Raw genomic sequence first — 25,977 nt, forward strand, 5'->3', positions numbered from 1 at the left:
GAAACATGGACTAATTGCTATAGAGGAGTAAGAGTAGCACAAGCATGTAGGGACAAAATCAGAAAGTCTAAGGCACAAAATGAGTGACACCTAACAAAGGACATCAAAAGGCAGCAAGAAGAGTGTCTTTAAATGCATCAGGAGCAAGAGAAAGACAAAGGTAAGTTTAGAACTTCTGTTCAGTGGGGAAGGAGAGCTAATAACTGATGACATCAAGGAAGCTGAGGTGTTTAATGCCTATTTCGCATCACTTCACTAAAGACATTAATTGTGACCAGATACTCAACACAATTAATATTAACAAGGGGAAAGGAAAGTAAGTCAAAATATGGAAAGAACAGGTGGGAGTATATGTAGATAAGTTAGAATTATTCAAGTAATCAAGACCTGATCAAATTCATCTTAGGCCTTGTCTACACTGCCACTTTACAGTGCTGCAACTTTCTTGCTCAGGGGGGTGAAAAAACACCCCACTAAGCGCTGCAAGATTCAGCGCTGTAAAGTGGCAGTGTAGACAGTGGCAGGAAGCTACGCCCCTTGTGGAGGTGGTTTTTTTAATCTCTCTCCCAGCGCTGGTGCCGTAGTCACGTTTAAGTGCTGTTGCTGGTGACTACATGCCTTTAGAGTACTTAAGGAACTAGCTCCCTCCTCCTCCCCGCAACGCAATGTGCCCAGGGGCTCTCTCCTCCCCCCCCCCCAGTCCAACCTGCACAGGGGCTCTCTCCTCCCCCCCCCCAACCTGCACAGGGGCTCTCTCCTCCCCCCCCCCATCCAACCTGCACAGGGGCTCTCTCCTCCCCCCCCAACCCAACCTGCACAGGGGCTCTCTCCTCCTCCCCCCAACCCAATGTGCCCAGGGGCTCTCTCCTCCTCCCCCGCAACCTGCACAGGGGCTCTCTCCTCCCCTCCCGCCCAACCTGCACAGGGGCTCTCTCCTCCCCCCCCCCAGACCAACCTGCACAGGGGCTCTCTTCTCCCCCCCCCAGTCCAACCTGCACAGGGGCTCTCTCCTCCCCCCCCAACCTGCACAGGGGCTCTCTCCTCCTCCCCCCCAACCTGCACAGGGGCTCTCTCCTCCCCCCCCTGCCCAACCTGCACAGGGCTCTCTCCTCCCCGCCCCCCCGTCCAACCTGCACAGGGGCTCTCTCCTCCCCCACCCCCCATCACCCAACCTGCACAGGGGCCCTCTCCTCCCCCACCAAACGCTCTTGGCCCCCAACAACCTGCAGTGGGAGCTCTGCCCCCCCAATCTGTACTGAGGGCTCTGGACCCCACAACTTGCACCTGAAGCTCCCAGCCTCACAATTTTCAGAGGAAGTGCCTGCCTGCACGCCTCACCTGCACCAGGAGCTCCCGCCCGCCCAGCACATGAAGGAAAGCCGGAAAATTGTCATTCTCATCCAATACGGTGACATAGACGGTGCCCGTGACGCTGCGGGGTGGCGTCCCCCCATCCTGTACGATCACCAGCAGCTGATAGCTTGACTGCTGCTCCCGGTCCAGGCTGCGCTTGGCAGTGAGCTCTCCTGCAAGAGAGAAGCAAGGACACAGCTCAGCTCCCAGAGTGCCCGCTCCCAACGAGGACTCCCAGCAGGGAGACAGCTCCAGATGGGGAACTGTCTCCCCTGGGAAGAGGGGAGCCCCAGCTTGCAAGGCAGGACAGAGCCCAGGGGAATGGACTGTGGGCAGAGAGATGGTCCTGGACTGGGGGAATAGAGTCACAACCCTTGGGAATGGGCTGTGGGTGGGGGAGCCAGCCCGAAGGAGCAGGCCATGGAGAAGGATGTGGCCCTGGGATGGTGGTGACAGGACAAGGGCCCTCGGGAAAGGGCAGTGGGAAGGGAGCCAGCTGGGGTTGGTGGAACACGGTTAGAGCTGCTCTCTGAAATTGCATAAGGGTCCCCTACCATATGCCCCTTGTGCCAGCCACCAAGGACCCCAATGCGAGGCAGATGCCAGGTCAGGGCAGAAGAGGGGGGGCAGGACAGTTGAGCTAACGCTGATGACAAGAGAGCCATGCCAGCTGCAGCAGGCCCTCCTCTGGGGTGTGATCTCTAACCTCCCATGAGACGGGGTGACACCGACTCACCTCCTCTGAGACAGGATGACACCGACCCTCCTTTGCGGTGTGACTCCTAATGCCCTGTAAGACAGGCTGACACTGACCCACCTCCTAGGGTGTGACCCCTAACCTCCTATGAGACAGGGTGACACCAACCCACCTTCGGGGTGTGACCCCTAACCTCCTGTGAGACAAGGTGACACTGACCCTCGTTTGGGGTGTGACCCCCCCACACCCATCCTTGTGCATACGTCCCTTCCTGACCCCTGGGTCCATTGTATATCCCTCTTGACAAGCTTCCTTAAGTCTCAGCACCTGTGTTCTGGCTTCTCTAGGCTCCTGGGCCCTGCTGACCTGAGCGCTGGGCTCTGGGCTGGGCGGGTGGAAGGCAGGACCACCCCACCAGTCACATCTGCGGCTGCAGTAGCTCAGTGATGGGCCTGGCTTTGCCTAAAGGGCTGCTGGCACCACCAGTGCCATGAGAGCCCTGTGGGAGGGAGGGCAACCCGACAAAGCACTCTGCCTTGGGACGGCTCTGGTAGTTCTCAGACCGGGGAGTCACTGACGAAGTAGCATGATGCTACCTCCACCTCCCTCCCTGAAGCACAGCACCCCCTAGTGCCACATTGGGGCCAGCACTGCTCTACCCTCACAGCTACCCCCTGCTGAGTTTCACAGGCCCCTCCATGCCCACTCGGATCTCGGTGGGCTCTCCCTCTGCTTCCACCTGCACCGCCTGTGGGGTCTCTCACCAGACTGCATGTGGATGAGGAAGTTGGGGTCATGCTGGAGGAGGCGGTAGGTGAGGCGGCTGTTCTGCCCCGTGTCCCGGTCACTGGCTGTCACCCTGCCCACCCTGCTGCCCGGTGGCTGGTTCTCGGGAATGGTGAAAAAGTAGCGCTCCTCGCTGAGCCGGGGGCTGTTGTCATTCTCGTCAGTGATGCTGACCCGCACCGTGCTGGTGCCCGTCTTCCTAGCCTCGCTGCCGGTGCCGCCTGTGCCTGCAGCCGCCAGCACTGTCAGCATGTACAGGTCCCGCGTCTCCCGGTCCAACGCACTCTTGACATAGAGCCAGCCACTCTCGGGCACGATGCCAAAGCTAGCGGCATCGCCATCGGCACGCAGGTAGTAAGTGAGCGGCGTGGCACCAGTGTCCCGGCCCAGGGCCCGCACCTGCAGGAAGCGAGTGGAGACAGGCGTGCCCTCCCGCACCTCCACACGGTAGGTGAGTGTGTCAAAGATGGGCCCGTGGTCGTGCTCTGCCTGCACGTGCACCAGCAGGGTGAAGGTGGCACTGAGCTGGGGCACACCGCTGTCTCGTGCCACTATGGCTAGGCCATAGGCGGCACTGGCCTCGTACTGCAGCGCCCCCACCACACGCACTGTCCCAGAGGAGCGCTCCACGCTGAAGATGCCGTCCCCACCTGACACCAGCTCAAAGTGCACCTGCCCGTTGGCACCACTGTCCCGATCCTCCGCCTGCAGCGTGTAGACAGTGGCCCCCACCTCTGTGGCCTCTGGCAGCAGGATGGAGTCAGAAGGGGCCAGGAAGGCTGGTGCATTGTCATTCACGTCTGACACGGAAATCTTCACCTGCGTGTTGCTGTAGGCAGGCGGCGAGCCACTTCGGGCCTGCACGTCGAGAACCAGAACCGCCTGGACCTCATGATCGAGAGGGAGGCTGGTGCGGAGCTGTCCCAAGCTGGAGTCAATGAAGAAATAGCCATGGGGATCTCCCGAGGAGATGGAATAAAAGATGTCATCAGAGTGACCTGGGGACAAGGGAATATAGAGCAAGGACAGTGAGAGCAGTGCTCCGCTCACCCACCCAGCCTGCCCCAGCAAGGGGCGCTGTGGGGGAGGGCAGGGAGCTGACTGTGGGGTGAGCTCCCAGCAGGGGGCACTGTGGGGGTGGACAGGCCGCTAGCTGTGGAGGGAGCTCCCAGCAGGGGACACTGTGGGGGAGGGCAGGGCACTGGCTGTGCGGGGAGCTCCCAGCAGGAGGCGCCATGGGGAAAAGCAGGGCACTGGCTTTGGGAGGAGCTCCCAGCAGGAGGCGCCGTGGGGGCGGGCAGGGCACTGGCTGTGGGAGGATTTCCCAGCAGGGGATGGGAGGAACAGGAGGCACTGTGGGGGCGCCAGCAGAGGGCACCGTGGGGGAGGGCAGGCCGCTAGCTGTGGGGGGAGACCCCAGCAGGGTCACTGTGCAGAGTGGGGCAGGAGCACAGGACCCCTGAAATGGAAACATGGGCCCAACGTGTTTTGGGGGCTGCGATGGGTCCATACCTGGGGGGTTATGGGCCCGGACGGCCCCAATACTCGCCCCCTGCTGTGTGTCCTCAGGCACTGTGAAGAAGTACTGTGCCTGCTCAAAGACAGGAGGTGAGACCGTGCCAGCCACGATGCTGATGTTCACTTGGGCATTGGGTTGGGCTGACAGGCCCCCTCCATCCCGTGCTGAGATCACCAGCTGCACCAGCGTGTTGGCTTTGCCACTCAGGGACCACGAGAGGGAGACAACACCTGGAAGAGAAAGAAACTCATAGGAGAAGTGCTGTAGGATTGAACACTGTGTCCCCCTCCCCCAGCAGGAAATGCACTTCCCCTCCCTGTTCTAGGGATGCAGAAACAAGCTACGAGCCTGGGAATAACCAAGGGAGAGAGATACCAACCCCAGAGATTGACTCCAGGGGCCAGAGGGGGAACGAAAGTGGATGGCATTTGCAAAGAGAGATGGGGGCTACATCTGGGGGCAAGGAGGGGCAGCCCCTCTCTATAGGGGTCTGAGGGGACCCTACTTCCTTCCCCTTCCCTCCCCTCCCACTGTATTCAGCCCTGGACCCATCAGTCCTAGAAAGGCCAAAAGAGGGTGGAGGGGGAGAGTGAACCTGGCCCCGTTTATCTCAGCATTGGCTGTGGGGAGATCAGTCTGCCGATTCTGGGGGGATGGAGGGGAGAGGGGTGGAGTTCAGTCTAGAAAGGGCCTGGGCCCTGGCCCTGGCCCTGGCCCTGGCCCTGGGGGGGAAGGGTGTCAGGAAAAGTAGGGCCCTGGGGAATGGGCCATGGGTATGGAGCCTCTCTGGGCCCAGGGAATGTGGTCAGGAATGCAGGGAATAGGGTTGCCAGGCATCCAGTTTTCAACCAGAATACTCGGTTGAAAACGGACCCTGGCGGCTCAGGTCGGCACCGCTGACTGGGCCGTTAAAAGTCCTGGTGGTGGTGCAGCGGGGACCTGGGGCTAAGGCAGGCTCCCTGCCTGCTCTAGCTCTGTGTGGCTCTGAGAAGCGGCCGCCAGGTCCTTGAGGCCCCATGGTGCATGGGCGGCCAAGGAGGCTCTGTGTGCTGCCCTTGCCCCAGTGCCGGCTCTGCAGCTCTCATTGATCGGGAACTGTGACCAATAGGAGCTGCAGGGGCAGCGCCTGTGGGCACGAGGGGAGCATGCGGAGCCCCTCTGGCCGCCCATGCACCTAGGGGCTACTGGGACCTGGCGGTCGCTTCCTGGGAGCTGTGGTAAGTGCTGCCAGGACCCTGCACCCCAAACTCTCTCCCAGAGCCTGCACCCACTCAACATCCCAACACCCTGCTCCAGCCCTGAGCCCCCTCCTGCACCCCAAACCCCTCATCCCTGGCCCCACCCCAGAGCCCACACCCCCAGCTGGAGCCCTCCTCCCCGGCCCACACTCCTGGCCGAGCAGGGAGGGGAGGGATAGTGGAAACAGGGCAGGGGGAATGCTGAGGAGAAAGGGGGCTGCTGGCTGGTGGGGCTGCCCTTCTGTGGAGCTGATGAGCGTGCTGTACAGTAACACGGACAGGTGTCACATCCCCCCATACCCTCTGTCTGTAGCTGACTGAGTATCACCCTGGGGAAGATCCCTTCCCCCCACCCATCCCCACACCTGGCCAGGGCACCAAGGCTCTTACCTGTGTCCTTGTGCAGAGAGAAGAGAGGGGGCGAGTTCCCTGAGACAATGTGGTACGTCACCTTCCCGTGGGGGCCCTCGTCCTTGTCGTGGGCCATGACGCGCAGCACGGCTGTGCCCGGCATGCTCTGCGTGCTGATGCTGGCTGCGTACTCCAGCGGGTAGAACGCCGGACGGTTATCGTTCACATCCTCCAGGAAAACCTTCACGTACACCATGGAGTTCAGACCACCCTGGAGGAGGACAGGACCAGGCATAACTCTGCCCAGGGCTGGGCTGCTGGGAGGCCCTCACTGCCCTGGGGGGGATGGGATGACAGGGATAACCTTCTGAACAGTACTATCTGGGGGCATAACTCCCTCCCCCGCCCAATTGCTCACTCCCCGTTGGCCCATCCCCCGCCTTCCCCATCACTCAGCACCTCCCGGGGCCCAGCTGCCCCTGCCCCATTGCTCAGCACCCCGGGGGGCCCAGCTGGCCCTGCCCCATTGCTCAGCACCCTCAGGGGCCCAGCTGCCCCTGCCCCATCGCTCAGTTCCATCCAAGGGCCATCCCACCTTTCCCCATCATCCCATGACCCCTTTCCTTCATTACTCAGCCTCTTCCCCCATGGGCCCATCCCCCTTCACCCACTGCTCAGCCCCTCCCCTCCCGGGCCCAGCCTCCTTTCATCAGCGCTCACCCCATCGACAGCAGTGACAGTGAAGTCATAGGCAGTGGCCCCCTCGTCGCGGTCCAGGCCCTGCACTGTGCACAGCTGCCCAGTGTGCTCATCGATGCTGAACTGCGTGGGAACAACGCTGCCAATGCCGGAGCCGATGGAGTAGGAGAGGGAGCTGAATGGGCCACTGTCTGCATCCGTGGCTGTGATCTGGTGGAAAGGCACTATGTCAGTGGGAGCAGCAGTGGGGCTGGAGCCCAGCAGCCAGGCCCAGCTCTCCCGGCCATCCCAAGGGCAGCTCAAGACCTTCCGAACGTAGGAGGCAGGATGGCCAGGAGTTAGTGGTCTAAGCTAGGACTCAGGAAGCCCGGGTCCAATTCCATGCACCACCAAAGCCTGTCTGTGTGTCCACAGGCGAGTGACAGCTTCTCTGGGCTGCCGTTCCCATCTATACAGTGGGGATGCTGCAAGGGTCTCGGGAGGGTAAACACTTCACAGATATTGAGGTGCTCAGCTACTCCACCTAGGATAGGTAAATCGATACCCGCCCAATGAGTGATCAGTGCAGCGTTCTCCAAGGGATGGTGGGAGCACGTCCCTCCTTGCAAACTGGAGGCAGGGGGCTCAAACAGAGGCACTCTCCCCTTGTAGTCAGTGCTCGCCCCAGCACTTGGGGGTGCTGCAGGAAGTGGGGTGGGGACTCAGTAACGGGCATTTCTGCCCGCAGTCGGAGCTGACCCCAGTGCAGCAATAGGGGCTGCTGTGCTGCTGGAGGTGCCATGGGTCAGGCCGCTACTACTCATGTTCTTAGTTTAGTGGCCTCCCTGTTTCTGGTGCCCATCGTTGTGCTGTCCAGGCCCCTGGTGGTCTTGAGACTTGCCCCAGGAAAGGCCACTGGGCAGAGAGGCTGAGCTCCACAGATTTACCCCAGTGTCCTTGCCCAAGCCCAGCCTGGGGGATGCGAGCCTGTCCCACAGTGCAGCACAGGCTGGCACTCACCTGCTGCTCTCCCCCCAGTGCAGAGAAGCTGCAGGGAAAGCAGCTAGCCAGGACTTGCTTCTCACCTTCCAATGAGCAGCCAGCACCTCCCACTGCCCTCTCCCACTGGTCATCCCCTTGCAGCACTGTTCGGGGGCCTGGTGCTGCAGGCAGGGCCCAGAGGTCCTCCTCTTGGTCTCTTTGCAAGTGACCCAACTTCAAGGGGGGCAGGAGAGTCTTATTCTGAGCACCCCACTATGCTCTCTGGGACATAGGGGCTGGAAACACCCCTCCTGCACCTCAGGATCCCATCCTGCTGTTAGGCCCCAAGTGTCAGCACTCCCAGACCTCCAGCCAGGGCTGCAGTGAGGAGCGGGCTGTCACAGGCTTAAGGGACAGGCTGAGCTGCCAGCCAGTACGCCCTGCTCACCTGCTCCCAGCTGGGCTACAGCACAACTTTCAGAAAGACTCCTTGGTTCTGAGCTTCTCAGTGGCAGTGACAGGAGAGGAGCCCAGCCCAGCCAACAGCTGGGCCCTGAAAGAAGGGCAGGGCGGGGGAAGTCAGCATTGCCAGAGCATCAGGGGCACTGGGGGGTTCAGAACCTGCACCTTGAACCCAGGGCTCCTGGCCCAATATCCTGGGTTCTCGTTTGTGTGGGGAGGCTGCCCCAAGATCCCTCCAGTTCCCTGCAGCTCCAGGTCAGCCACTAATGGCTCCTTTCCCAAGAACATCCCCTCTGGGGGACACTGCCCAGGGCTCATCTCCCACTGAGAGCTCGGCGGGGAGAACAGACCCCGGAAAAGGAGGCAAAAGGGAGGCAGCTGGGACAGCCCCGGGTGAAGTGAAGTTCACGCTCCATAGCTGCAGCTCCTCCCCACACTGGGGCTGGGGCCTCAGCTCCCATGAGCAAGCAGCACAGGAACATAGACGAGCACCAGGGAAAGGGCCCAGCTGGGGGCTGCAAACAGCTCTTAGGAGCCTCCTAACCTGGGTCACATGTCAGCCCCTCAGGCAGCCCAGGCCCTAGAAGCAATTTCACCACTAGCCTCTCCTGCTGGGAGGCTAAGACTAGAGTAACAGGGAGCCCCTGTCCAGCACTCTTGCCCCATGCCCTACATGGGCGCATGCTGCCCCCTCCCAACAGCCATGGCTACCACCCCACTCCCTACAGTGCCCCGTGCTGCACTCTCCCTCCAAAACCTAAGTTCCTGTCCTACTCCCCACTGTGCCCCCACCACCCCTCCTGCCATGCTCCCTAGAACACCTCTTGGTGAGAGAGAAGGGGATTGGAGTATCCAGGAGTTCCCCCAATGGCCAGCACTCCTGCCTGGCTCCCTACAGGTCCCCCTACTGAGAGAGGCTTGCACTGGAGTAGTCAGGCACTTCCCCACAGCGGGAGCTTTGTTCCTTGGAGCCCTGTGTGCATTTCATAGGGAACTCATTCCCTCCCATCTCACTTCCCTTGCCCCTCCAGCTGTTGGAAGTAGCCCCATGTAACAGGATCCCCTTCTCCTGCCACCAGCTACAGAATCCATGCAGCTGCAGGCATCATGAGCTCTGGAGCAGCCTTGGGAACTGACCCCAGCTGCACACACCTCACCTGATGGGCTTGTCTCCCTCCCTCCATCTTCTTCCCCCTTTCCACTCCTTTTTTTCTGTTTCTCCACTCTTTTGTCTTGTCCATGCTCAGAGAGGGATTGGACATAAAGCAAGGAGCTCCTGGAGCAAAGTGGCTCCCAGCAGCAGGCATGCACAGAGTATGGCAGGTTGGGTGAGGGGCACGGGAGACGAGTGGGCAAAGCAGAGCACAGCAGGCTGTGAGAAGGCGTGGCATGGCCAGTTGGATTTGGGGAGATCACACAGCAGGCTGATGTGTAGGGCAGAGGGTGTTGGGTCCAGCTGCTTTAGTGGGGACAAAAGTGAGGCACAGTATGAGCCAGTCTGAGCGCCTGCGTCACCCAGCTGGAGAATCCCACCCAGTGACTCCTGCATCCAGCCCAGAATGCCTGGCTGAGCCAGAACAAGTCTTTTAGCAAAACTATCCACTAGCCATTTACTGGTTTTAAGTGATGGAGAATCCACCATGCTGTCTAAGGTTAATTACCCTCACTGATGAAAACCTTTAGCTGATTTCCAGTCTGCATTTGTCTTGTTCTGCCTTTGTATGGGAGATCAAAGAGCTGCCTGCTCTCAGAAATATCTTCCCCATGCATGTATTTGTACTGTGATCAAGTCACCTCTAAACAGACTGAGCTTCTTTAGTCTTTCACTATAAGGCAGGGTTTCCAGACTTCCGCTGCTCATTCTTGTACCTCTTTTCTGAAGCCCAAAACAGGACACAGTATTCAGTAACTGTCTCACTCATGACACCTGCAGAGGTCATACCTCCTACCTACCCCTACTCAATATTCACCTGCTTGTTAGAGTGGGGGAGTAGCACCATAATAGCAAATGTTGAGAGCTGCTTACTGTTAACAGCCAATTTTTCTAAGTGCTGTAAAATCCACATGCTGACTCAGACTGCTTGAAAAGTGCCCTGCCTCAGTGGGGCTCCAGGGTGGGTCACTGAGCCGAATTTGGGGCTGTTTACCAAGGGGTTCCTGACATAGAGCAGCCCTTAGAAAATTATGTGATATCAATGTTAGGGTTTTAATTGTTAATATTCAAAATGCTCTGAAACCCACATGCACAGGGAGGTTGTCTTGACAACTGGTACGCTGCAGCATGAAGGCAGACTTTGTGGTGCAAACTGGCCATTTCATCAACAGTTTCAGATATACAGCCCCTCCTCCAAAATGAGCTGCTTACAATTTTCAAAATATAGATGTAAATTGCTTTAAAACTGTGTTGCCATATCAGGGGCTGGAGTAGAGCTTGTGGTGCAAATTTGGAGTCATTTGAGCACATGCATAGAGAGCTTGTTGGTAGTCCACAACAGAAACTGGGATAGACTGTGAGGGAATGAGGAAGAGAATGGGTCAGTTCATACGTCTCAGAGCTCCAGTGTCATTTCCATGGGATGGTCTCAGGTTTGTGCAGAATCCCTTCCCCGTTAGCCCCCAAAGGGGAGTAGAGCGTCTGCAGTGTGCCTCCCCTCCCCCTTGGGTCTCCAGATGATAAATGTACCCCTCACAGCCCCTTGGTTACTACTTTCCCTCTGCACAGCCACTCCAGCCCTACTGGGGCCAGGGATGACCAGGTGGAGAGCAGAGCTGCTAGCCAAGAGGTGGTGCAGTATGCCCACAAAGTCCCCTCATTCCTACACCTCACAGGTGCCCCTCAAACATATCCCCTTCCCCACTACCACCGCCTTGTGCCCTTCCAGCACAATACAGCCTGGCATACATCCAGTGGATTAACTGCTATCTAAATGAGCAATCATAGCACACAGGACTGGATCGCTGTGTCCAGAGTCCTGCTGTCACAGGTAACTTCATCATATAATCCTGTTCATAAATTTATCAAATTTTAAAATGTATTTTAAAATTAGCTGGGTTGTTTGCCCCCGCTACCTGTATTGGGAGGTTGTTCCAGAACTGTCTTCCTCTGATGGTTAGAAACCTTCTTCTAATTTCCAGCCTAAACGTATTCATGCCAGTTTATTCCCATTCTCATAGAGTGTGTGGGTTTCTAGTGGGGTCCCGAAGGTTCTTGGCCCGATGCTATTTAACATTTTTCTCAGAAAAATGGAAGAAAGCTTAGTCATTATTGTTACATTTGCAGCAGATGATACAAAGATTGGGGGAGTGGTAAATAATGAAGAGGACTGGTCACTGATAAAGAGCAATCTGGATCACCTGGTAACCTGAGGGCAGGCAAACAATATGTTTTTTAATACAGACAAATATAAGGTCATACATCTAGCAACAAGGAATGCAGGCCATACTTACAGGATGGGGGATGTTATGCTGGGTAGCACTGACTCTGAAAAACATTTGGGGGTGCTGGTGGATAATCAGTAACCACAAGTTCCCAGTGCAATGCTATGGCCGAAAGGGCTAGGATGAACTTTGGCTGTATAAACAAGGGAATATCACCTTACCTACATGGGGAACAAAAGATTCTAGCATCTGGGGAAGTGTTCTCTAGTATACTATTGAACCAAATCAAACTGGTTATGGGTGAAAAACTGTAATATGCTAGCAGGATTTAGACTGAAAAGATTGTGTGTAAATCACATCTTTACCTGGAGATGATTGACTAAGAAACGGCACACCTACCAAAGAAGATTAGTCTTGAACTTCAGAAATTTCACAAAAGCTTTCCACAGCATTCATAGAGAATCGTGGAAGTTCTTGCAATAATATGGGCTTTCTAGAAAGATAGCGCCACTGGTCAAGATGTTATAGAAAGTTTCAAAATGCTGTGTAAGGATAGTAAGTGGAGATATGGATTAGTTTGATATCACTGAAGTGGAGCCAGGTTGCATCTTATCACTTCTTCTTTTCTGCACTGTGGTAGATCACATGATGTGAAGAACAACATCAAAGGAAGATACAAGAGTTATGTGGAGTAGAGGAAATATCTGACTTTGCAGATGACATTGTTCTGTTGGATGCAGATGGCGATGCCATGAAAAAGACTACTATCAATGTCAAATGTGAGGATGCCAAAGTAGGATTCAAAATCAGCCAAAAGAAAATGACAGGTTTCAGGGTAGCAGCCGTGTTAGCCCATGAAAGCTTATGCTCTAATAAATTTGTTAGTCTCTAAGGTGCCACAAGTACTCCTGTTCTTTTTCCAAAAGAAAATGAAAGTCATGATCATTGAAAAACTTGGTGAAGACTACAAACTCATTAACCATGCCATATTGTAGGTGGGGGAGATTTTTGGGTGCTCAGAGCCCAGTAACATATCTGGAACACTGCCCACACCTGGAATACCAATTGTTATGCTGGGACAAAGTGGGAATGTTCTTAATGTTTTGTCTGAATACTGCATGTGTGCCTCGGTTTCCCCTATGTGTTATTCAAGTATCTAAGTGGTGGGACAAGGGTGTGTGATATGGCTGACACTCTGTAGCCTGGCAACTGATGGCCAGGGCCCATTCTCTGCAAGAATCAACTAGAGGTGTTGGAGAACAAAGTGAGAGATGGAGGTTAGGTGATCTGTTTGCTCAGAAAAGAGACAAAGGAAGGAGAGGAGCAGCTGTGCGTGACTGAAGCTGGGCTGCTGGAAGCTGGTCAGTCTCCTGGTTGGAACTTGGGGGGAGAGCCCAGGGCTCTGGATCCCCCCAAAGATGGACTTTGTTGTAACTTCCTGATTTCTGTGCTAACACGATCTGTTCTATGCTGTGTTCTAGACAACTAATCAACCATTCTGTTTTACCTCGCTGGCTGAGTGTCCCTGTTGACTATGAAGCTGGGGGTACATGACCCTTTTGGGGGGGTGTAAGGCTTCACCAGATGTCCTATTCGGGTTGACTCACTATGGGGAGCTCACGGCGTGGAACAGTGGTGCTGAACAGTCCAAGGTCAGACCCAAGGAGGCACTGAAGCCAAGGAGCTTTGCCTAGTGAGAATGTGCCCTGGGAGGGGAGTCACACTACAGAGGGTCCTGTCTGACTTAACATAACATAAGAATGGCCGTACTGGGTCAGACCAAAGGTCCATCCAGCCCAGTATCCTGTCTACTGACAGTGGCCAATGACAGGTGCCCCAGAGGGAGTGAACTTAACAGGTGATCTCTCTCCTGCCATCCATCACCACAAGTTGACTGTGCGCTGTGTGAAAAAGAACTGCCTTTTATTTGTTTTAAACCTGCTGATCATTAATTTCATTTGGTGGCCCCTAATTCTTATATTACACTGGTCTACAATTTTTGAGAAGTCGTCTGCTTCAGAGATAAAATGTGCTATTTATTATGTATTTTGATGTGCTGAATTCAAATATGACAATTAAAACAACTGATTGGCTACTGTTTCTAAGATATTTAAGTTTTTACATTTTATGTCTATGTATATTGTGTAGATAGTAGAGTTTTAATCATAAATTGTAAACCTAGGTCTTTTCATGTGTTTATGGTTGCTTTACATGATAATATTTCACCTGTCCTGTTTATGTAACACTTTAAAAATCAGCAAAAGGGTTATATAAATAAAATTTATTATGAAACAAAAGGCAAAAAACTATTATGTACATAGTTTAGTCTATTCAGTGTCTACTCGGCGCTTCTTGGCTTGTCTCTTGTATTCATTAAATGGAGCATCTCTTGTCACTGTCCAGCAATAGTCTGCAAGCATTGATGGGCTCCATTTGCCCTGATAGCGTTTCTCCATTGTTGCAATGTCCTGGTGAAATCGCTCGCCGTGCTCGTCGCTCACTGCTCCGCAGTTCGGTGGAAAAAAATCTAGATGAGAGTGCAAAAAATGTATCTTTAGTGACATGTTGCAACCAAGGCTTTTGTATGCCTTGAGGAGGTTTTCCACCAACAACCTGTAGTTGTCTGCCTTGTTGTTTCTGAGAAAATTTATTTGCCACTAACTGGAAGGCTTTCCATGCCCTCTTTTCCGTGCCACGCAGTGCATGGTCAAATGCATCATCTCGAAGAAGTTCACGAATCTGAGAACCAACAAAGACACCTTCCTTTATCTTAGCTTCACTTAACCTTGGAAATTTTCCACGGAGGTACTTGAAAGCTGCTTGTGTTTTGTCAATGGCCTTGACAAAGTTCTTCATCAGACCCAGCTTAATGTGTAAGGGTGGTAACAAAATCTTCCTTGATTCAACAAGTGGTGGATGCTGAACACTTTTCCTCCCAGGCTCCAATGACTGTCGGAGTGGCCAATCTTTCTTGATGTAGTGGGAATCTCTTGCACGACTATCCCATTCGCAGAGAAAACAGCAGTACTTTGTGTATCCAGTCTGCAGACCAAGCAAGAGAGCAACAACCTTCAAATAGCCACAAAGCTGCCACTGATGTTGGTCATAGTTTATGCACCTCAAAAGTTGTTTCATGTTGTCATAGGTTTCCTTCATATGTATTGCATGACCAACTGGAATTGATGGCAAAATATTGCCATTATGCAGTAAAACAGCTTTAAGACTCGTCTTCGATGAATCAATGAACAGTCTCCACTCATCTGGATCGTGAACGATGTTGAGGGCTGCCATCACACCATCGATGTTGTTGCAGGCTACAAGATCACCTTCCATGAAGAAGAATGGGACAAGATCCTTTTGACGGTCACGGAACATGGAAACCCTAACATCACCTGCCAGGAGATTCCACTGCTGTAGTCTGGAGCCCAACAGCTCTGCCTTACTCTTGGGTAGTTCCAAATCCCTGACAAGGTCATTCAGTTCACCTTGTGTTATGAGGTGTGGTTCAGAGGAGGAGGATGGGAGAAAATGTGGGTCCTGTGACATTGATGGTTCAGGACCAGAAGTTTCATCCTCTTCCTCTTCCTCGTCTGACTCAAGTGAGAATGATTCTGGTGCATCAGGAACCGGCAGTCCTTCTCCGTGGGGTACTGGGCGTATAGCTGATGGAATGTTTCGATAATGCACAATCCACTTTTTCTTCTTTGACACACCTTTCCCAACTGGAGGCACCATGCAGAAGTAACAATTGCTGGGATGATCTGTTGGCCCTCTCCAAATCATTGGCACTGCAAAAGGCATAAATTTCCTTTTCCTGTTCAACCACTGGCGAAGATTTGTTACACAAGTGTTGCAGCATATGTGTGGGGCCTACCTCTTGTCCTGATCTCCAATTTTGCAGCCAAAATAAAGGTGATAGGCTTTCTTAACCATAGTGGTTATACTGTGCTTTTGTGATGCAAAAGTCACTTCACCACAAACATAGCAGAAGTTATCTGCACTGTTCACACAAGTACGAGGCATCTCTGCTCACTTTGGCTAAACAGAAATGTGTCCCTTTGCAAAATCAAACACTGACAAATAAGAGAGCATGACACTGTATGATTTCTAGAGCTGATATAGGGCAATTTGTTCAGCAGAGTGATGTAAGCTTCACTATGATTGCATCAGACATGACTTCTAGGAATAACATGATGCAATTCATATAATGTATGACGCAATACCAGCTTCAGACTGCATCATTCATTGTTTTGCCTAAAAAGCAAGTACTGTCCAAACCCAGTCATAGATTTATTCATAGATCCAGTCAAAGATGTATTTTAGTCATTTCTGGTTTAAATGGAGATCCCTTCCCTTTATAAATCACTTATCCTCCGCCATTCCCAAGTCAAGGGTCGTATATACTGACCCAATAGCATATCTTGAAAACTAGAGCCAATCAACAATTTTAAGCATCATTTTCGTTCTCAGTGACCCAGAATTAGTAAAGTTTGACTACATTTATTTCAGATGCATTTTGGCTGTAGAGCAGTGTTATGGGAACAAGTAAATAACTTTTCCTTATTCACTTTCTCCACATCACTCATGATTTTATATGCCTCTATCATATACCCCCTTAGTCTCCTCTTTTCCAAGCTGAAAAGTCCTAGCCTCTTTAATCTCTCCTCATATGGGACCCATTCCAAACCCCTAATCATTTTAGTTGCCCTTCTCTGAACCTTTTCTAATACCAGTATAGCTTTTTTGAGATGAGGAGACCACATCTGTATGCAGTATTCATGATGTGGGCGTACTATGGATTTATATAAGGGCAATAAGATATTCTCTATCTTATTCTCTATCCCCTTTTTAATGATCCCTAACAGCCTGCTTGCTTTTTTGACTGCCGCCGCACACTGCATGGACATCTTCAGAGAACAATCCACGATGATTCCAAGATCTTTTTCCTGATTAGTTGTAGCTAAATTAGCCCCTATCATATTGTATGTATAGTTGGGGTTATTTTTCCCAATGTGCATTACTTTACATTTATCCACATTAAATTTCATTTGCCATTTTGCTGCCCAATCACTTAGTTTTGTGAGATCTTTTTTGAAGTTCTTCATAGTCTGCTTTGGTCTTAACTATCTTGGGCAGTTTAGTATCATCTGCAAACTTTGCCACCTCACTGTTTACCCCTTTCTCCAGATCATTTATGAATAAGTTGAATAGGATTGGTCCTAGGACTGACCCTTGGGGAACACCACAAGTTACCCCTCTCCATTCTGAAAATTTACCATTTATTCCTACCCTTTGTACCCTGTCTTTTAACCAGTTCTCAATCCATGAAAGGATCTTCCCTCTTATCCCATGACAAATTAATTTATGTGAGAACCTTTGGTGAGGAACCTTGTCAAAGGCTTTCTGGAAATCTAAGTACACTATGTCCACTAGATCCCCCTTGTCCACATGTTTGTTGACCCCTTCAAAGAACGCTAATAGATTGGTAAGACACGATTTCCCTTTACAGAAACCATGTTGACTTTTGCCCAACAAGTTATGTTCTTCTATGTGTCTGACAATTTTATTCTTTACTATTGTTTCAACTAATTTGCCCGGTACTGACTTTAAACTTACCGGTCTGTAATTGCCGGGATCACCTCTAGAGCCCTTTTTAAATATTGGCATTACATTAGCTATCTTCCAGTCATTGGGTACAGAAGCCGATTTAAAGGACAGGTTACAAACTATGGTTAGTAGTTCCGCAATTTCACATTTGAGTTCTTTCAGAACTCTTGGGTGAATGCCATCTGGTCCCAGTGACTTGTTACTGTTAAGTTTATCAGTTAATTCAAAAACCTCCTCTAGCGACACCTCAATTTGTGACAATTCCTCAGATTTATCACCTACAAAAGCCGGCTCAGGTTTGGGAATCTCCCTAACATCCTCAGCCGTGAAGACTGAAGCAAAGAATTCATTTAGTTTCTCTGCAATTACTTTATCGTCTTTAAGTGCTCCTTTTGTATCTCGATCATCCAGGGGCCCCACTGGTTGTTTAGCAGGCTTCCTGCTTCTGATGTACTTAAAAACATTTTGTTATTACCTTTTGAGTTTTTGGCTAGCTGTTCTTCAAACTCCTTTTTGGCTTTTCTTATTACATTTTTACACTTAATTTGGCAGTGTTTATGCTCCTTTCTATTTACCTCACTAGGATCTGACTTCCACTTTTTAAAAGATGCCTTTTTATCTCACACTGCTTCTTTCAGAGCGGTTCCAGAGCACCCAGCCTGTGCACTCTGTGACATGCTCATCACTGAAAGGAGCTAGAAAGGCCATTTCTGAAGCCTTAGCACAACTAACAGACCAGGAGGGGAGGGGAAGTGAGTGACCACAAGGAGTAAACATGACCCTGTGCCCTCCTGACTTGAGCTTTTGCCGAAGCATGCGGTTTTGCAAGATAGGAAGTCTGGCAATAGTTAAATATTGCTATGTGAAATACAGCTCGTTAACTGATAGAAAATTCCCTGCCTGACAGGCTGGAAAACTACAGGTTGGGAAACTTCACACTTAACTTAGCTTCTGCTCAGCAGTTGTTGTTTTTTGATGAACAAGCTGTGTAATACTAACAAATTGGATATAAAAAGAGGAAGAAATCTGAGATTGGTGGACACTTGAAGGCTTTGACACCTCTCAAGTTCCCCTGCAGATGGAAAGTTAGCCACTGCACATTTACAGTTATTCACTCGAGACCTCCTCAAAACCCTGGGTAAATATTAATCTGAGGGTAATTTGGGGTGTTTAATTAACTTGTTGCAGATGTAAGTACTTGAGACTAAATAAAGTAAAGTGTTAAGTGAAAGCACTCTAGTATTATACTGCTTATGCCAACCATCTATCAATCGGACAGCTGTGTCCCCATTGATTTATTTCCTGCCATCTCCTCGCCAAGAGTAAAAGTTACCAATGGCTTTGGGTTCAGAAACCACGGATAACAATACAGCTTGGAAGCACAGTCAGTGCTGATGGCCAATTCCATAAGGAGATGAAAGCAAGAATTGGGAAGGCAAGTGGGACTTTTTCAAGACTGGCAAATATCTGGAAAAATAAGGGGGTTCACACATGAACCACGGAAGTTCTACAATGTTATTGTGATACCCACATTGTAGCATGTTTCTGAAACTTGGCAAATGCTAGAAGCCTGCAACAGGAAATTTAACACATTTAATCAGAGATGTTTGCAGAGAACATTTCATGTCCACTGGTGGAAAAAATAAGTGTTGCTAAGGACTGGTCAAAATACTTTAGAGGCAATGATTCAAGAGAGAAGGCTGAACTGGTTTGGGCATGTTGTACAGGTGTAAAAAAAGACATTCCTAGACAAGCTCTTGACTGGATACAACTTGGTGGAAGACAGAAAAGAGGAGGACAACAAAGAATGTAAGAAACTGTGACAATTAGGGTGCAGACATCCCAAAGGGAGAACATTTAAACACATTCACAGTCCTTCATAGCAGTAGGCAAAAAATGGTTGCTCACCTTCTCGTAACTGTTTTTGTTTTGTTTTTTGTTTTAATAGAATATCAGGGTTGGAAGGGACCTCAGAAGATCATCTAGTCCAACCCCCTGCTCAAAGCAGGACCAATCCCCAGACAGATTTTTGCCCCAGATCCCTAAATTGCCTCCTCAAGGATTGAACTCACAACCCTGAGTTTAGCAGGCCAATGCTCAACGATGTGTTGTTCATGTCCATTCCAATCAGGTGTGTGAGCGCGCGTGCATGATGTCTGGAAGATTTTTCCCTTAGCAGCATCCGTTGGGTCGGCCTGGGCGCTCCCTGGAGTCGCACCCTCATGGTGCTTAATATAGAGCCCTGCCGACCTGCCACCCCTTTAGTTCCTTCTTGCCGGCTACTCCGATAAAGGTGTAGGAGGGTGGGTATTGGAATGCACATGAATAACACATCTCGAAGAACAACAGTTACGAGAAGGTCAGTAACCGTTTTTTCTTTTTTGAGTGCTTGTTCATGTCGATTCCAATCAGGTGACTCTGAAGCAAATTTAGGAGGTGGGGTCAGAACTGTTCACTGACTGGAGTACTGCTCTACCAAAGGCCACATCATTTCTGGCCTGCTTAGTAACTGCATAGTGTGCAGCAAAAGTGTGTATTGATGACCATGTCGCTGCCCTGCAAATTTCCTGGGTGGGGACTTAAGCCAGGAAAGCTGATGATGAAGCTTGCGCCCTTGTAGAGTGCGGTGTTATCGGGGGCGCTGGGATCCCTGCTAGATTATAGCACTTGGTAATGCAGGCCACAATCCATGATGAAATGCGCTGTGTCGAAACAGGCTGGCCCTTCATCCTGTCTGCTACTGTGACAAAGACCTGTACACAGGAGCCGTTGGGGTCGGGGGGCCAGGTGCTGATATCAGCACCTGGGCTGTAGGTGCCTGCATCGAGGTCGATGTCAACAACGGTGCAGGTGTGGGAGACGGGTGTGTCGCTGTTGTGAAGGCCGTGCCGAAGTTGGAGCCAGGCACAGTGCTGGAGTCGATGACGGTGCCGTAGGGAAAGGTGTCGGGACCGTAGGTGCCGGGGGTGGATGCACAGCGGAAGGTGGAATGAAAGTGGCGGGAGCAACTGAAGACGTCGCTGGGCGTGGGCCCTGGGTTCCTCCCTGGCCGTGGTGATAAGCCCAGGGAGTCCAGAAGGGCCACTGAGGCTGATTATGCCACTGAGGAGGCCACGCCTGATGCTCCCTTCCATCTCTGCCCGACCTCGCTCTACGGTTTCTGCTCCTACTTGAGCGATAGGAGTTGGGCTCCGACTCCAAGGTCTCAGACACTGAAGACCACGGAGGAGCCAATCCTCGGTGCCTCGAACGTCGAGAGCTTGGGGAGCAGGAAGGCTCTGTCGGAGCGCGTAGGTGCCGATGGACAAGGCGAAGGGGAGCGCCTCGACATCACAGCCGGCTTTCCCTTGGAATGCACCGGAGGACGGGGCTCCAGTGCTGAGGGTTCCTACCTGGCAGACAAGAACGGTGCCGTCAGGTGGAGGAGATCTCTGGCGGCCTGGTAAGCTTCCGGCATGGACAGGAGCTGATGCTGCTGCGTAGGCGCTGGAGATCAAGGTGGGGCCAGACTCGACTGCCTCACCTGGACAGGAGTCGACACGGCCCCAGAAGGAGAGGCCGAGGAGTGGCCCGCCTGGGGTCACACTTCTTGAGGCATAGCCGGAGGAGAACGGTCGTCCGGCTTTTTCTTCTTTTGGAGGCACCGGCGAGTGGGAGTGGTGCCTACTATCAGATGGGCCCCGTGAGGAGCCGTGTCGATGCCAAGTGTCCCCGGAGGAGCCTTCCTCGGCGCCAACAGCGCCGGGGCGCTCCACGTCGAGGACGCCACCGTAAGGGTTGGGTCTCTCAAGCCCAGGTCGGAATGGGGGCGCAAGGCTGCCTCCATGAGGATCACCTTCAGCCGCTGTTCCCGTTCTTTACATGTTCTCGGGCGGAACTCGTAGCAGATCTTGCAATGATCTTTTTGATGGGTTTCCCCCAAGCACCTGAGACACGACGAGTGTGGATCACTCTTAGGCATGTGCTAGCTTCCTCCTCTCCTATAGCTAAGGGGTAAACTGGGAAATTGTTTTAAGGCAATAGGTAACTCTTATTAGAAAAATAATTTTATCTAATATGAAAATGTAAAGCCTGAGGTTGTATCTTTATGTTATTTTCTGTGTAACTTATATATCTTTGCTTTCCCTTTACTATTTCTTCTTTCAATCTGTGTTTTTTCTATTAAATGAACTTTTGTTTATTTTTATCCCAAGCAGGTTTCTGTTGTGCCTTCAGCCCAAATGTCTAGTAATTAAGAACTCAGGGAGGATGTATTAGGCGAGACCCGGGACTGAAAGGGTTGTTTGTGTCACCCTGCAAAGAGTAACTAGGCTCGTAAGAGCCAGGGTGAGACCTTGTGTTTGTGGGCAGGCTGCGGGTGTCAAGGAATTGAAACATAGCGGCACAGCACAAAGGCCCTAAGTTACAGGCCAGGCAGTGACAGAACCCCTTATTGGTCTGCGAGGACCCCAAAATGTCACAAAAACCATTGAAAAAGATGTCGTCTTGGAAACCGACTATAATAGAGAAAGAAATTTGGCATTAACCAGACAGAGGTGGAAACACTGGGTTGCTTCATGTGTCACAAGGCACAAAAGCATCTAATCTAATCTAGCAGTCAAAGGCCTAACACGATCCAATGGCTGGAAGTTGAAGTTAGACAAATGCAGATTGGAAATAAGGCACAAACTTTTAACAGTGAGGGTTAAAAGGCGTGGCGGGGTGCATAGTAAAATCACTGCACAGGTGTTGCTGGAACTTGGAGGGCAGGACCTGGGGGCTGCTGGGGTCTCCACCAGTTAGTGGCCCCATCTCTGCCCCTTAAGGCAGGACAATGAGAACCAGGGCCGGCTCTGGCTTTTTTGCCACCCCAAGCAAAAAACGCCCGAGGGGGGGGGGAGGGTAGGAGGAAAACAAACCTGCCCCCGGCCGGAGCGGCAAAAGGGGGCGGGAGGGAAGAGAACAAACCAGCAGGCCGGAGCAGCGAAAGGGAGGGGGAGAACAAACCAGCTGGCCGGAGCAGCAAAGGAGGGGGAGACAAACCGGCCGGCCGGAGCAGCAAAGGGGGGGGCGGGGGGCGTGGGAAACAAATCTGCCCCCGGCCGGGGGTGGGCGGGGGGAGTTAGACAACAAACTGGCCGGCCGGAGCGGCGAAGGGGGGAGGACAAACCAGCTGGCCGGAGCAGCAAAACGGGAAACAAACCTGCCCCCGGCCGGAGCGGCGGGAGGGAGAGAACAAACCGGCCGGCTGCAGCGGCAAAAGGGGCGGGGGAGAAAAAAATGGCTGGCTGGAGCAGCAAATGGGCGGGGGGGGGGGGGCGGGAAACAAACCTGCCCCCAGCCGGAGCAGCAAAGGGGGGGGAAACAAAGTGGCCCGCCAGCTGGAGCGGCAAAGGGGGGGCGGGAAACAACCTGCCCCTGGCCAGAGCGGCAAAGGGGGGGGGCAAACTGGCCGGCCTGCAGGAGCTGCGAAAGAAAGAAAAAACAAACAAAAAAAATACCTGCGGGGCGGCAGGAGCGTGGGGTGCAGGGGAACTCCTGGCCCTGCAGACCCCAGGCAGCGGAGTGCGCACCCCGGCTAGCGGGGGGCAGGGGGAGAGAGAAGGGGGCGGCCAGGGCTTCCTTATGCGGGGCGCTTGCCACGTGGCCCCTCTCGCTGCGCCGCCTGCCGGGAGGGCTCTGCGCCGCGCCGCTCCGGTCGGCAGGCAGGGAAGGACGCGGGCTGCCCTGCTGGGCTTGCTACAGGGCGCTCCCCTCCTCTGCCCCCTACAGGGCGGCGGGAGCAGCAAACCAAAAAGAAAAAACCTGCAGGGGCGGCCAAAGCGGTGAAGTGCAAAAAAAAAAAAAAAAAAAAAGATTAGACGGAATGCCGCCCCTTGGAATCTGCTGCCCCAAGCACGAGCTTGCTCGGCTGGTGCCTGGAGCCTGCCCTGATGAAAGCCTCCTGCAGATGCAGCCCCCCCAACCCCCCACATGCTGGGGCCTCTAACTAAGGGTGCAGGGGGGAGGCCACCCTGGTGCAGCAGAGCCTAAATGGAGGGATGGGAGGATGAGGGCAGGGGGGCAGCTCCAGCAGGATCAAGAGTGAGGGAAGGAGACAGACTGGAGCAGGGGGAGGGGAGAAGCATGGGGGCCAGGGCAGGACTGTCGGGACAAACACATCTAGCCTCCTCCACTCTCCTGCCAAAGGTCCCTTGCACAGGGCTCACACTAGCTGTGTGCTCACAAGTGGCTCAGGGCTTGACAGTAGCTGCTAAGGGCTGGGAGGTGGTGCAGCAGCATCTCTAGGGAAAAGGCTCCTCTGCACTCTCCAAGCCCCTGCCCAATTCTTCCTTGGGCACTTCCCCCAAACTTGCTCCAGGCACAGCTCTCCCTGAAAAGTCGTCGCAAAGCAGGATCCTTCCTGGTGGCCATGGGGCCAGGCTGGGGGAATGCGAAGCATTTGGGAGGGGCTCCAGCAGCAGAGCCCCCTAATCCCCATTAATCCTGCACAGGGAGAGGGACCCGGGATTAGCTGGGCGAGCCTCAGATTCCCGCATTCCAGCAGGCACGGCCCTGGATCAGGGTGACAGCTCACGTGGCACAGCCCCCTCCCCCACTCCTGCCCCTACCATCTAGCAGGTGCCCTGACATAGCTGAGTCCCAGCAGGCCAAGGTACCAAGCCCCTTGGAATTCCCTCTGGTGTAATATGTACAGAGTATTCCCCTGTCCCCAGTGCACCCTCAATGGCACACCCCCAGCACCCCTCTGGGTCTGCTCCCTCTATCCTCCCCTGCACCGCTCTGGGTCTGCTCCCCTCTCTTCCCCTGGTACCATGCTGAGTCTGCTCCCCCCACACACCCCGGCATCCCACTGGGTCTGCTCCGTTCTCCCCCCTAGCTGGCTCTGCCCCACCTGCCCCACCTCCAGCACAGCACTGGGTCTGCTTACCCCTCCCCCTAACACTGCCCTGGGTCTACTCTCCCCTTCCCTCCTCTGGCACTGCGCTGGTATTGCACCCTCTCCCCCGCCCCCCAATCTGGGAAAGGCGACAGCAGAGATGAGAATGATCAGAGGTTGGAGAGATTCCTACCCAGGGAGTGAGTGACCAGGCCAGGCCAGTTAGTGCCAGAGGGGATAGGATGGAGGGAGAGAAAATACTGGCTAGAATAGTGTCTGACTGGGGCACGTCCTATGTCATCCCAGCCGCCACCCAGGAATGGAGGAGTGGGGGGGTCACTGACACTGACAGGGCAAAGGAAATGTTTCTAACCCCAGTGCATAACTGGCTTGTGGAACTTACTGCCACCAGGTTCCCCAGGCCAGGAGCTGAGCAGGACCCAGGAGGTCCTGGCATCTCAGTGGCTAACACATCTTGGCATTACATTATGGAGCTCGCAACAGAGTCCTGGGGCACCTTATAGACTAACAGATGTATTGGGGCATAAGCTTTCATGGGTGAATGCCCACTTGGTCAGACGCATTATGGAGCTACAGTATCAGTTACAGCTGATGGCAGTGCCTGCCTATCAGGTTCTGGGCACTAGCTAACCACTGACCCTGTTCCCTACCACCACATCTCAGAGTTTGTCCCTAAGTCCTTCTGCCATTTCCACAGGGTGAATTTGGCCCTGATTGCCCATGGGGGGGGGGGGTGTCTTGCAATTTCAGAATGCTGCCAACTCCTATTTTATCACAAACCCTGTGAGTTTGGGTTTATTTTGAGCTTCTTTTGATCTCAGAATCATTGGGAGGTAGGGGCAGGGCAGGGCCACTAATCTCTTTATGTCCTCCTACAGGAGTGGAATGAGGCACAGGCCACATATATGGCTTTGACAGACCCTGCTAGTCAAAAACACTCCAGCCCCATGCACATGTGCACCCACATTGGGAACCACACCGACTACAACATCTCGAAAAACCACAGCTACTGCAGGGTAAAGAACTGTTCCTTCCAACCAGGAGACTGAGAGAACGGCTCTTAAAATAAAAGTTCAGATTCTGTAACATCTGGATTCACCACATAGGCCACAAATGTGCATCATTTGGGTCAGGCAGAACCCACCTGGCAGCCCTGGCCCCTGTCCTGAATGACAGCTGCCACTACATCATGGGATCTCTAAAATCAACAACTGTGAACAGCTTTGATGTGCCTGCCAAAATTGCTCCACTGGATATTAGGAGAGTGGTCACAAGCAAAACAGAATGATTACAACAGGTTGGCGATACCAGACATCCACTATATGGCCACTCAGCAGCAGTTAGCTGGCTGAAATCACAGAGAAGCGTCCTAACTGGAACAGAACTGCTTACAGAATCATCAGTGGCTGCATGACTGGAAATGTGGCACACACAGTCTGAAAACAAGAATGTCAAATGGCACACTGACATTGCCAAATGCCTTCCCACAGGCACAGAGAACGACTGGTCAACCTGGAGATGTTTAAAATCACCTCTGAACAAGAGCTGGCAGGCCAAAAATCCATATGCGGAAGTGGGGCTATTCCAAAGACCTAGACACATGTGACCGTGGTGAAACACAAACCATAGAACATCTGTTGGTCTGCCAGCTCCTGGAGGAACCGTGCACCACAGAAGATCTCACCAGAGCTCCAGACCAGACATCGCGTGTGCCTGACACTGGAAAAAAACCTGATTGAGGTGGAAGGACATGAGAAGAAGCCACACTAGTCTGTCTCCAGTCTCTGATGGAGACACACCCCTGCTTTCTGGCTTTTTTAGCCTTTGGGGAAACCACAGCCACCCACCCACCCACATGGCAAATGAAATTAAATGTTGGGAATTGCAAAGCAATTCACATTGGAGGAACAGTATCAAACCCCTCATATACATACAGGGGCCTAAATTAACTATGAGCTCAGGGAAGGGAGCAGGGTACCACTGTAGGCAGTGCAATGGAGATCTCTGCTTAATGCACAGCTGCAGGCAAAACAGAAAACAAGGTGTC

The 25,977-nt window shown here is 52.7% G+C and overlaps 2 protein-coding genes across 9 annotated transcripts in view; one reads left to right on the plus strand and one right to left on the minus strand.

Moving 5' to 3' along the window:
* LCMT2 (leucine carboxyl methyltransferase 2) overlaps window positions 1–25,977 on the plus strand; it is a 517,091-nt gene that overhangs the window by 347,885 nt on the left and 143,229 nt on the right. The window lies entirely within an intron of this gene.
* DCHS1 (dachsous cadherin-related 1) overlaps window positions 1–25,977 on the minus strand; it is a 125,529-nt gene that overhangs the window by 73,212 nt on the left and 26,340 nt on the right. For 7 of the 8 annotated variants that reach the window (XM_065596708.1, XM_065596698.1, XM_065596730.1 and 4 more), the window contains 5 exons: window positions 6,665–6,853; window positions 5,984–6,215; window positions 4,349–4,585; window positions 2,815–3,834; window positions 1,339–1,526 (listed from right to left, as the gene is read on the minus strand). In XM_065596708.1, coding sequence (XP_065452780.1) covers window positions 1,339–1,526; window positions 2,815–3,834; window positions 4,349–4,585; window positions 5,984–6,215; window positions 6,665–6,853 — 1,866 coding nt within the window. Of the gene's footprint in view, window positions 1–1,338; window positions 1,527–2,814; window positions 3,835–4,348; window positions 4,586–5,983; window positions 6,216–6,664; window positions 6,854–11,134; window positions 13,537–25,977 lie in introns of those variants that run through there. The other variant, XM_065596746.1, reaches the window with a different exon arrangement.

Source organism: Chrysemys picta, chromosome 1 (genome assembly GCF_011386835.1).
Source record: "Chrysemys picta bellii isolate R12L10 chromosome 1, ASM1138683v2, whole genome shotgun sequence".
NCBI classification, from domain to species: Eukaryota; Metazoa; Chordata; order Testudines; family Emydidae; genus Chrysemys; species Chrysemys picta.